Here is a 12,532-nt window from a genome sequence, read left to right on the forward strand (position 1 = left end):
TACGAAGTCTTAAGAAATCGAAATATTTCACAAGTAAGATAAACAGATGCTATGGCATTTTTTTCTATACGGAAAAAATAATTTTGCAGAAATATCTAAAACTTTAGGCGAATATCGATCTGAAAATAATTTTATTAGACTATGAAAATAATTATGTAAGACGCTCAAGCTGATTACTAGAATATCGAAATTTTTTACGATATTGCTCCTTACACTCGAATTTCCTTTATATTGATTTTGATGGTCCAATAAAATTATTTTTAGATTTGCAGTATCTAATTAAATTTTTAGATACTTCAGCAAAACCATTCTTTCTGTATAAGAAAACTTCAATTTATAAATACAAATAAGCATAGAAGAATATATTCGATCAAAATAGATACTTAATTATGTTTTTGTGTAAATTTTACATGGAAAGAACGAGAGATTTTGTTAAAATAATCTAAAAATAATCTTATTACATCATTATAAATACATAGGAATCTTTACTAATCAGTTTGAGACCTACATAATTATTTTCATGATTCAACAAAATTATTTTCATATCTGTATACCTAATAGTTAAATTTTTAGATACACGTATGTTCGTATCTATAAATTAAACTAGAAAAGGTGAAATTTTAGATAGAAATATTTATTTATACCTAAAAATTTAATTAATTATCATACTAGAGATCTGAAAAAAATGTTGGATCATTAAACTAATTAACATAAACATAGACATATAAGATAGACCCAGCAATAGCTATATATTTACCTGGGTCGCAATTCTGTAACTGTCTTTACACCCCTACCGACAGTTGTCGGTGTCGTTAAATGCGTCGATCGACAAACTTTGGGTAAGTGCAATTCTATATCATTGCTACCGATAAATATGTAACGATATTCATCGTCAATTCATGATAATAATCGTTAACTCTAACGTGACCCTCCTTAGGTGACGAAAACGTCGTACCGACACATTTAAACTTACAACTAAAATAGTAAAAATCGCTGTATCATAATCTATTAAGCAGATTAAAGGGACATATAAAGTAAATATTTTTTGAATATTTAATTAATCTTATTAAAATAATTAATATAATATGTTTATATAATGTAGATAATATCGTACATTATACATTATATATGTAATGTTCCTTATTTGTAATTTATATTTGAGAAAGAAGCATTAATATTGTTTAGGGCTACATTCCAAAATGTTCTTTAAAAAATTTGACTCGAAATATATTACACTATACTTTACCACACATAACGTATTTTATATCGAGTAAAATTTTTCTCAGATATGATGTTTGCAACATAGCTCTTACGTGAAGTTATTTGATATATTATTTCTTATTTATATAAAAATAGAAATTAAATAATGAATAATTAAATAATGTTGAATAATACAATATTAGAGTTAGAGAGCTATGCAAGTCACGCTAGAAATCATGTGCGAATTTATTATACAGGGTGAGTCATTTTAAGTGATGCACTGAAATATCTCAAAAAATATAATAGATACGGAAAAATATTTCAAACAAAAGTTGCTCAGTTACTAGGAGGAAAGAAAATGACGATCTTGGTTAACCTTGATGTCCTTAAAGGCAGGTCAAGATTACATCGATTTTTTTAAATAGTACACCCAATTTTTTATTTCAGAATCTAATAGTTAGTTTCAAGAGCTTTTCAAAACACTGTAATAAAGTCATTTTTTAATAAATACCTTTCAAGCCTTATAACTCGAAAGGTATTTATAAAAAAATTACTTTATTAGTGTTTTGAGAAGTTCTTGACACCAGCTATTAGATTCTGGAATAAAAAATAGGTGTGCCATTAAAAGAAATTGGTGTGACCTTGACCTGCCTTTAAGGACATCTCATCAAGGTCAACCAAGGTCGTCATTTTCTTTCCTCCTAATAATTGAGCAACTTTTATCTGAAACATTTTTCCGTATCTATTATATTTTTTGAGATATTTTAGTGTTTAACTTAAAATGACTCACCCTGTATAATAAATTCGCACATGATTTCTAGCATGACTCATATAGCTCTCTAATATTGTATTATTCAACATTATTTAATTATTCATTATTTAATTTGTATTTTATATAAAAATAAGAAATAATATATCAAATAACTTCATGGAAGCTGTATTGCAAAACATCATGTCTGAGGAAAATTTTACTCGATATAAAATACGTTATATGTGGTAATGTATAGTGTAATATATTTGGAGTCAAATTTTTTAAAGAACATTTTGGAATGTAGCCCTAAACAATATTAATGCTTCTTTCTCAAATATAAATTACAAATAAGGAAAATTAAAGATATAATGTATGATATTATCTATACATTATGTAAACATATTATATAAATTACTTTAATAAGATTAATTAAATATTCAAAAAATATTTACTTTATATGTGCCTTTAATTTGGTTAATAGATTATGATACAGCGATTTTTACTATTTTAGTTGTAAGTCCAAATGTGTCGGTACGACGCGACGTTTTCGTCACCTAAGAAGGGTCACGTTAGAGTTAACGATTATTATCGTGAATTAACGATGAATATCGCTACATATTTATCGATAGCAATGATATAGAATTGCACTTACCCGAAGTTTGTCAATCGACGGATTTAACGACACCGACAACTGTCGGTAGGCGTGTAAGGTAGTTACAAAATCGCGCCTCTGAGTTTAGCAGAACGGTGCGAGAGGCATAACATCGGGGCAACCTATCCTTCTCTTCACGTGCATTTTGACAATAAACTTACTTTGGTAATACTCAAGAGTTCTATCTTCCTCACCAATTTTGACGAAATTTGTGTCATTCAACGCTTTTGTGCACGAAATGAACGAATGTGGCAAAAAAAGTAACGCGCTGCTCCGTAAACCAAAGTATTAATCGTTGAAATTAATCACTATTCAGGTTAGGAAATCTGTTACATCGATGGCATAATGAAATGAGAATATGTAAGTGAGGCTAGAATAAATATTTTCTGCTTTAATTTCATCAAAATCGGTGAGGAAGGTAGAATTCTTGAATATTACCCTTACTTTTATATTTTATTTTACTTTTTTCAGTAATACAGATGTTAAGATGCACGCACAGAGAAGAATACGTTGCCCCGATATTTTGCCTTTCGCACCGCTCTGCCAAACCCAGCATATACTATAGAAAAGTATATGAATACTAGGTCTATTTTATATGTTTATGACAATTAAGTACGTAAGACGCTCAAATTGATTGCTAGAGATTTTTACACAGAAAAAAATGTTGCGATTAAATTGTTACAATCGGAAATAATGATAATTTTTGCCCATCATTATGTTTGGTTGTAATCGTAATAGATGGACATTTTTACAGTCATAACCGTTAAGATATGCGATTAAAATATGTCAATCTTACAGTTATCTCATTCGTACTATAGTTCTTATATCCAAAAAATGAATTGATGGGCGACTTTTGACCGTGGCAACCGTAGCTGTTTTTTTTTCCGTGTACGTAATTACATTGATGATCCAATAAAATTATTTTTAAATTTGTATCTAGCGTAATCTTTTTACTTTTTAGCAAAATTGAAAATTATATACGGAAGATTTTTGATCTCAATAATATCATTTTTTTATGTATAATTTTCAATTCAGGCAACTGCGTGCCTATTATTATTATAGTTATAAAACACTAAAACTGGAGTACATAATATCACATATTAAAACTGATAAGTAATTTAATAATATTGATGCTAATGAGCATGAAAATGCTGTAAATAATTGTTAATTTAATTTCTAATATGTACTTTAATCTAGAGCTGTGTTTCAGAACCGACAAATAAATGGTGCGAAGTTTGCTTAAACTGGAAATTGTAAGATTCACATATTTTTAGGTATCGAGACCTGTTTTGATGGAATATGATCTCCTTCGCTTAATATGTTAAACACTTTTCGATTTTCACTTACTGTTGTTTAATTTATAAATTAGTTTCAAAAATGCTTGTAACAAGATAAATTGTAATTTTACCTTATGCTGTACACTGTTTCAAGAGAAAGATATTCGTTTGCGTGAAACGACATTATGACCACGCTGAAAAACGTAAACAGGAATTGATTTGCACGCTACTAACCGTAAATGCGACCTGCCGGCTTTGCATCGGTTTTATTCAGTCACTCTGTCACACTGTTCCCGGGAGTTTCTTCCGTTTGCACTGCTCAAACTACACGCGTAGCGCTTCGTTATGTATTTGAGCAACTTGTAATGAGGGCGACAACTTTTACTAAATCGCTACTTGACTCTGTAAATCAAATCATCGATAAACGTGATACTTGAACGGTCACACAGAGCTTGCAATGCTCGTACCTACAGCTACGGTTTAATACGTGCACCACAAATTTGTACCAGATAACGACAAAAAAGTCTTGGAATTCCGAAATAAATGTATTATAATAATCGGAATTAAATGTCTGAAAATGTAATTTACATTTCGCCATTAAAAAGCTTTTCCATAATCTTCTAACTCAGAAGAATTATATTTTATAAAGTTTGCATATTAAAAAAAACTTTAAACTATATTTCTCTGTAAACTAAATTTTTCCTTAATTTCAGTAATATTTTTTCCTAAACTTAGTTCGAACAGTTTCTTCTTTAATATATGACATTATTACTTTTCGTGTCATTAGACACGCCATCAATTTTCGCTAATAAGAAAATCCTTTCAACTTTAAGAGCTCTATAAAAATTATTTTTAAAAGAGACGATGGTGAATCCGGCGCATTCTTAGATCATATATCTCAATTTTGCATGACAATGCATTATATTTGGTAATGAAAAACCGCAAGCAAAAGCGGAGTACTGTTCGATTCAGAACTGACTTGTCTGAGGGTAACGTTTCGGTTTTTCTGGCGTAGAAAATCCCGCGGTCTTCTCAAGCGCCGACCGGTTTTCACCTTCTGACCGTGAGGCACGTAATATTACGTCACGTACTTGTGGCATCCCGCGGCTCCAGAGATTCTATCGCCCTTTCTCGATGTCGACGATGCACGCGTATTTTGCAACTCCCTTCGAACGTACACAACTCCCTCGATCAACAATGTTCATTTATTTCTTGCTCACGTATATCAGAGAAAACCCGGTTAGAAGTAAAGAAAATGAAGCTTGAGGTATGTACTCCCATATATACATATATATATGTATATAGACTCGATTTATCTAATTATCATCATGCAGCACTCAGCGGGAAGCGTTGCCTTAAGGCGACGAAGTATGTCAGTAGACATATCAATCCTTGTACTGATGAACAAGATAAATTCTTTGCGCTTTTGCAAACTGAGCGTTTGACCTAAATGTCACGCGCCCTAAAAATAAATAGAGCCCCTGTATCAAACGTAACAGTAACGCCAATATTATTAATCAAAGTCTTTTGTTGTATACAGAAAGAATGACTTTGCTGAAATATCCATAGAAATTTAGCTAAATGTGGATCTGAAAATAATTTTATTAGATCATCAAAATAATTATACAGAATAATTATGTAAAATAATTAAATAGGAATTTTTCACTTACGTATATTTAATCTCATCGGTCGATTTTCACTTAACATTTTCACTTAATATTATGTAGAAAACTCAAGTTGGTTACCAGAATGTCAAAATTTTTTGCAGAATTAATTGCTCATCATGCTTGAACTTCCTTTAATTATTTTCCTATAATTCCTATAATTATTTTGATGGTTCAATAAAATTATTTTCACAGATCTAACTAAATTTTTTAATATTTCAGCAAAATCGTTCTTTTCATGTAGAAAAGGCTACAGCATGTTTTACAATCTTTTCTATATCAAGAGTCTTCAATTTTATGTTTTATTAAATGTTAGCGCGTAATATCGGGTAATACGTTCACCTTATAGTTTACGGGAATTTAGCGTGTACGAGGTGCAGTATCTATACTTATATAAAAGAAGGTACCTTAATCATCCTATCATAACTCATGCTAAAACTGCTAAGGATTATAATACGGTCTAACTTTCACTAGAGCGCAGATCAGGTTCGATAGGTTAGCAATTCCGCATTTCTGGAGGCCAGCAATTCGCTTTTACGATTACCGCACACGTGATCATCGTCGAGATAGTTGTGAACTTTAGATATTAAGCAGTCATCGACATCGAGATACTGAGCGATCGAAATCACTCTGTTAAGTTTGCGAACGACGAATTCCACAGAGAACGTACCAATTACCTTAAAGGTAACGCGCGCACGACCATACGCACCTGTGTCTCTCAAACTTCCAAACATGATTACACAAACGCTGCGTGCTAATGCTTAGCAATGGCTATAGGATTATGTGTGTGTGTATGTGTGCATGCGCAAAGCTTCTTCATAACTCCTCTTCACGACAGGATGATAGCTCTCATTACTTACTCTCTCGAATACGCTCAACCTTGATTCCCGATGTCATCAATGACCAGAACTGTCCGTCCAAATTACTCATATCAATCATCGCGCGGTTCGATGAGCTAACCGATGAGCGCGAAGAGGTCAGGCACGTCCGCGCGGACATCGGCACGGTGAAAGGCCAGGAAGGCCTTCGCCTTCCACAGAGTATCTCGATGTTGCTTTTTGTTCAGCGATCGAGAGTAAAACGCTGGTAATAGTTACGCACGCGAGACGTTATCTCGCTGGCACGAAGAATGATCGCCACTGAGCGACGATCCATTATCGCCCCGTGCATTGTTTCCCGAAGCGCGATTAACCCAATGCGTTCCTGTACGACTAAAAAGTAAAAAAAAAAAAGGGGAGATAGATGCAAAGTACCTCTGACTTGCGCAACATCTTCTCGATATTGAATTAATATTGATGTTGTATTAATATTGATATCGAATTTATCAGAGTATTAATCTTACAGCTTGATTTATTAGCTAATTAGCAATGACTATCTCGGGTACGGTTGCAATTATTATCATTATCATTTTACGAATAATCTCAGATCTCTGCTATTATAAACGTTATCTTTCCATCTATACACATGTATTGTCTTCATCGCTACTTTGATTTTAACTTAATAAACGGTGTCATTAATTTTCCGACACGCACAGTGTTTTTTTTAATTATCTATAATCTTACACTTTGACCATGAGTCCTATCTGATGTTGCTTTACGATTTGACACACGACGTCATCGAGAACACGTTTCCCTGACGAAACCATGGCGATCGGTGGACGATCAGTTATTGCACTAAGAAGGATTATCAGGAACAGCAATTTATTTGTGTGATCTTTGATAATAACAGTGTGGTGTCCTGGCGAGTGCACGCTGCCAAGAGATTGCCCGGAGATAAAAAATGGCTCGGAGATGTTTATCTCCTTGCGTGGAACTTGCACAATTTCGCGTACCACACCGTGGCAACCGCGACGTGTCTACGTACGCATTGGCCAACTCCCTCGAGCAAGGCTTTCCTTTCCTGTTACAACCAATTTTCGCTTTTACGATTAGGTGTCTAAAGGAGTCAGTAAATAAAAGATCTTTTCTCTACAGAGCACAAAAGCCTATTCATGTCTTTTTCGGACAATGGTTTAGATAGAAAATAAAAAATAGAATTACATATAAAAAGAACGATTCTGCGTTTAAGTGTTTAAAAATTTAATTAAGTACAAATCTAAAAATAATTTTGTTGGACCATCAACATAATTATGTAGAATGCTCAAGCATACACGGAGAAAAATTATTTTGCTATAAATGCAAAAGAATTGCAAAATTTAATTGTTAAATTTGTTTGCTGTTTATACTAAATAAAATTGCATATTTGATAAATATTTTACATTTATTGCAAATAATTTTTAGCCAGTATAAAAAATAATAGATATTTGTTACACCTGCAAATAATTTGCGATCCCTATATTTGCAAATGGAATTTACCGTTATAACATAGGATTAGCATTCATACCAAATATTTTCTCTGTATAATGAGCAATGTCGTAAAAAGTGTACACATTGTAACTTAAACGTCCTACATAATTATTTTGATGATCTAACAAAATTATTTTCAAATCCAGTAGCTTGTTAAGTTTTTAAATTATTTCTAGTTCACTTTTTAGTTTTTTCATATATAATTAATATTTCTCATACATGTTCTACTTTGATTAGATTGCTCAACTATTTCACATAATCATAAAATCAAAAGGATATTAAATAGAAATATTAAATAGGTTAAAAATCTAATACTGATATAAATCGCGGAGACTTTCAAACGCATAAAGGTAGCGATCAAAATTCGGTTCACATAAAAGGAAAGTCTCTGACTTCAGATTACAACGATCTGACCCGACAGTTCCATTTTCGAAACACCTTGTATAAGTGTGATTTGCTCACTTGGCGAGAGCAGAGAATGGGCCGGATGGGTTAATATCAAGAAAGAGTCACCGGCAAGCGTGTCCGGACTCTGAAGAAACGTTACCAGGTTGGAGAGCGTCTGTCCCGGGCGTTTCCGGTCCAGCAAGCACGATTCGCCGCGCGATAATTAGTACCGCGCCGAGCATACGAACGGGAGATTCCGCAATCAGCGTACCGCGACTCTCGTCGCGCCCGGAGGCTACGTTCTCCTTCGAACAGGCGAATATTCTGTGGACGTCGCGCGATTATCTTGGCCGATGAATCATCACCGCGATTTCCCGCCAACGAGGTCGCCGCGTTTCCACACGCCATCCCCCTTCATCCGAGCGGGTGTCGCGAATGTCGCGAATCCCGCCCCGCGGCGATGAGAGGCCTCTCGATCTCGTGGCACGATCGGACGGCCAGGTGTCAAGATTAGCAACCCGATGTCTCGTTATCGCTCGACGCAAGAGAGGGTGGGGAGGTAGTCGTCTGGAACGGCGACGGGAATTTTTCGTAGTCGACGGTGATGGTGATGGTGGTGGGTACGAAAGTCGCGTTTCGTGATCCAGAAGAAGAATATGCGGGGGGAAGGTAAGACGGAAGGGCGGGGGCCCCGAGCCGCGAAGAAAGGCAGGAGCTATAAAAGAGCTGGCGGGCCCCATGATGGGCATCAAACACCTCCAACATGAAGGTACGTAGAAGTGGGTCCTAGCGCGAACGTATACGCATGTACATTGCATAAACATTAATATATGTATATGTATACATGAATTATCGAAACACACTCTTTCGTGCAGATCAATTTCTCGCGATTGTTTTAAAGCTTTCACACCTGACCGTTCTCTCGTTGCAGGTGTTCATTGTCACACTCGTGCTGGTGCTCGTCGCCACTGCATACGGTGAGTACAATGGGGGCTTATGAAAACGGCGGCCGAGGATTATGACGGGGGTGTTCCGCGTGTGAAGTGTTCGCGGCGTTTTTAACCCTCTCAATACGCCAGAATCCGTGGATAGTGGTTGCAACTAACTGTAAATGTGCCAATTCACTGTGTCGTAAATGTGACAATTTACTTTATTTTATCTTATTTCCAAAATAGACTTATTCTAAATCTATTTTAACGTAGCATTAAATTAAACGTTATAAACATGATTACCACCTTCCTGTCGGAGATCCCACTACCTTGCTTTTGAGATCGATTGCTTATCAAAATTGTATTTTGTAGTGCGTTCTCTAAAAAAAGAAAATCATCAAGACTTTCATTTTTTACAATATACAATCGATCTCCGGTAGAAAGATGGTATCTATAATTATAAATGCAAAATAAAACTATATAATAAAATTCGAAGAGAGTCAGCAATTTAAAGATTTCAAGAAATTGTCTAACGTTGTTTTTTTTTTGCTGTTAAATTATATCCACATCTTTTAATAACCGGTAGTTGTTAATTATTCTTTTAAATATTGTCACAGATTACAAAAAAGTAATTATCGTCGCTACCATGGCAAGAATTATCATTTGAAATAATAAGCAACACTGCTATTATTATTTACACTAACGAGCGAGACGAACAGACGCACACACATTTCATAATATTTTTTTCAATTTTTTTATGTGATTACCGGTTAGTTCAGCAATATTAAACGAACTCATAAAATTTAATTCGAGAGTGGTTTGTACTTGCCCCCTGCCCTTTGAGACGACTTACACAATCGGCAGAACGTAACCAGTCTCTTTCTTGTAGCAATCACAAAATACCTCGTGGCAATTTGCGGACCGCGAGCGAGCGCAACCATCTGGTACCACGCTCGTAATCGCATAAAGAAAGTCAATAAATCGTACATCGCGCAAACACACACATCCCACATCTCTATAAATTGCGGTCACCTAACTAAGAATCAAAATTTTTGAATGTGTTGAAAAATAATGGAATCTATTATGATTTTGAAATTATAGGTGGTTACATAAGCAGCGGCGGCGGTGGTTATGGCGGCGGTGGTTTCGGCGGCGGCAGCAGTGGATGGAAGCTAGGCGGCGGAGGTGGATACGGCGGCGGTGGTTACGGTGGCGGTGGCTATAGCGGCGGAGGTGGCGGATGGAAGTTTGGCGGTGGTGGATTTGGCGGCGGTGGCGGCGGTTACGGTGGCGGCGGCGGTGGAAAGATCATCAAAGTAATCGCGCTTAGCGACGGAGGTGGATATGGCGGCGGTGGCGGATGCGGCGGCGGCGGCGGCAGCGGCGGTGGATGGAAGTTCGGCGGCGGAGGTGGATACGGCGGCGGTGGATACGGCGGTGGTAGCAGCGGATGGAAGTTCGGTGGTGGAAGTGGTGGTTTCGGCGGCAGCAGCGGCGGTGGATGGAAATCAGGCGGTGGCGGCGGATACGGTGGTGGTGGATACGGCGGTGGTGGATACGGCGGCGGCGGTGGAGGTGAGATGTGTTACTGTGTATTTTATTATTGTTGATTTTATTGTTACGAATCAATTAGATTGGTAGTAATACTTACGGTGCAAATTGTAATCAATTTAGAAATCAATCAATTGAGAATGTCGAAGAGTAAAGTTCAATATAAATAAATTTTTAAAAATAATACAATATAAATGCTCTATTAAATGCTTAAAAACAGTATAATATAGAAGCTTCACAAACATTAAAAATGAAATACAAAAACAATAGAGTAAAACAAGAAATTGCTAATAAAATATTTAGAACCATGTTTTGAATAACAAATAAATTACAATAAATAAATCATCTCTTTAATCTCGGAAAAACTCATCGAGAGGATAAATCACGTAAATCAACTTTTCTCTCTGAAAATTTATCGCCATGTAATTTTTTTCTTCATAATTATCGAGCAACTATACACGCTCCGGCAAGCATTATACACATCTTAAACTCATTTATCGTATGAATTAATTTCCAAGCTGATGATAATGCTCACAACAAACAATCGGCGCGAAATTTGTTCGTGAGCAAAGATTAATTTAATGGTGTCAAAAAGTATGTAAATAAAATTTATGAACAAAGTATATATCGATCCTGAAAAAAACATTGAAATTTTAATATTGTTATAATAAAATATTGCAGATCTCTTGTGCCATACGTGATGACATTTATATTGAGTTTGAGTTATTTAATCCATTAATATCGATAATCCCCTCGCAACTCGTTTTAATTTATACAGTTAATAAATCATTCTTTACCTTGGAGAGAATTATCAAGAGGATAAGCCACGTAAATTATACTTTCTTTTTCGAAAATTTATCATCGTGCAATTCCCATTCTTTTTTTATTATCTCACCGTTATGCACAGTCCGGTATTAACACACATTTTAAGTTTATTCACCGTACGAATTATACTTCCAGGTTGGTGGTAATACTCACGGCAAACAACAGTGCTCACGAGCAAACGGAACGAAATTCGCTCGCCGATCATCCGCATATCTCGGCCCATCGAAGCATCGATCGTCGTCGATAAGGAAATTAACTCGCGTTTGGCCTTTCTATTCTTCTGATTTTCGTCAATCCGCCATCGGAAGATCAAAAAAGCCAAAATCGGAACATCGCGTAAGGCAGAAGCAAGAAGTTGCCTGGTACATCGCCGAATAAATTTGCAAGAGAAAACGTCACAGCGTACAACGCATGTATGAGACACCATCTCTGTTACCCTTCATCACCAAGCACAGGGATATCTCTTGGAAATAGCGAACGATATCGTCGCCTCGCTTCCGGCCATTCGAACTTGCCGCCGTGTCGTCTAGGCGAAACGACTTCCTTCTCGACGGCGCATTTTCCCTCCACGTTCCGCCGCTCGCCACCCCTTCATCCCTTACAATCCGGAAAATCGGCGAGCGTTCCATTTACGAGCGAATCGTACGCCCTGATATTTCAATCCCGCTTCCACGTATGAACATTCGCCCACCTCATCCCTCCCGTTTACTTAACCCGCGCCCTCTTTCGAGGATCGAAGGCGTCAGAGCAAGGCACCCTCACGAGCACAACATTTAGCCTATTACAAACACGTAGCGCAAAATCCCGTGTAATTCCCCGGGCATTACCCCAGATGCCTCGAACACGAACGAGCAGAAGTGACGAAAAACTGCGGAAAAATTACACCTGGTGAAAAAAAAGCGCAGTGATCCATTTCACGCACATTTTTCTCTTTCCCTTTATTGTCTGGAC

The 12,532-nt window shown here is 36.2% G+C and overlaps 1 protein-coding gene across 2 annotated transcripts; it reads left to right on the top strand.

Moving 5' to 3' along the window:
• The first annotated feature begins 9,029 nt into the window (after window positions 1-9,029).
• LOC108760098 (glycine-rich cell wall structural protein 1.0-like) lies at window positions 9,030-11,799 on the top strand. 2 transcript variants are annotated; one of them, XM_018505896.1, is made up of 5 exons: window positions 9,030-9,045; window positions 9,208-9,253; window positions 10,307-10,543; window positions 10,616-10,780; window positions 11,717-11,799. In XM_018505896.1, exons 1-5 carry the CDS (start codon window positions 9,040-9,042, stop codon window positions 11,725-11,727), a joined length of 465 nt encoding a protein of 154 aa, XP_018361398.1. In that variant the 5' UTR covers window positions 9,030-9,039; the 3' UTR covers window positions 11,728-11,799. The 2 variants fall into 2 exon arrangements, with proteins under 2 accessions (XP_018361398.1, XP_018361397.1); XM_018505895.1 differs by having other exon boundaries at window positions 10,307-10,780.
• Window positions 11,800-12,532: the final 733 nt, after the last annotated feature.

Source organism: Trachymyrmex cornetzi, unplaced genomic scaffold (genome assembly GCF_001594075.2).
Source record: "Trachymyrmex cornetzi isolate Tcor2-1 unplaced genomic scaffold, Tcor1.1 scaffold218, whole genome shotgun sequence".
Taxonomy (NCBI): Eukaryota; Metazoa; Arthropoda; class Insecta; order Hymenoptera; family Formicidae; genus Trachymyrmex; species Trachymyrmex cornetzi.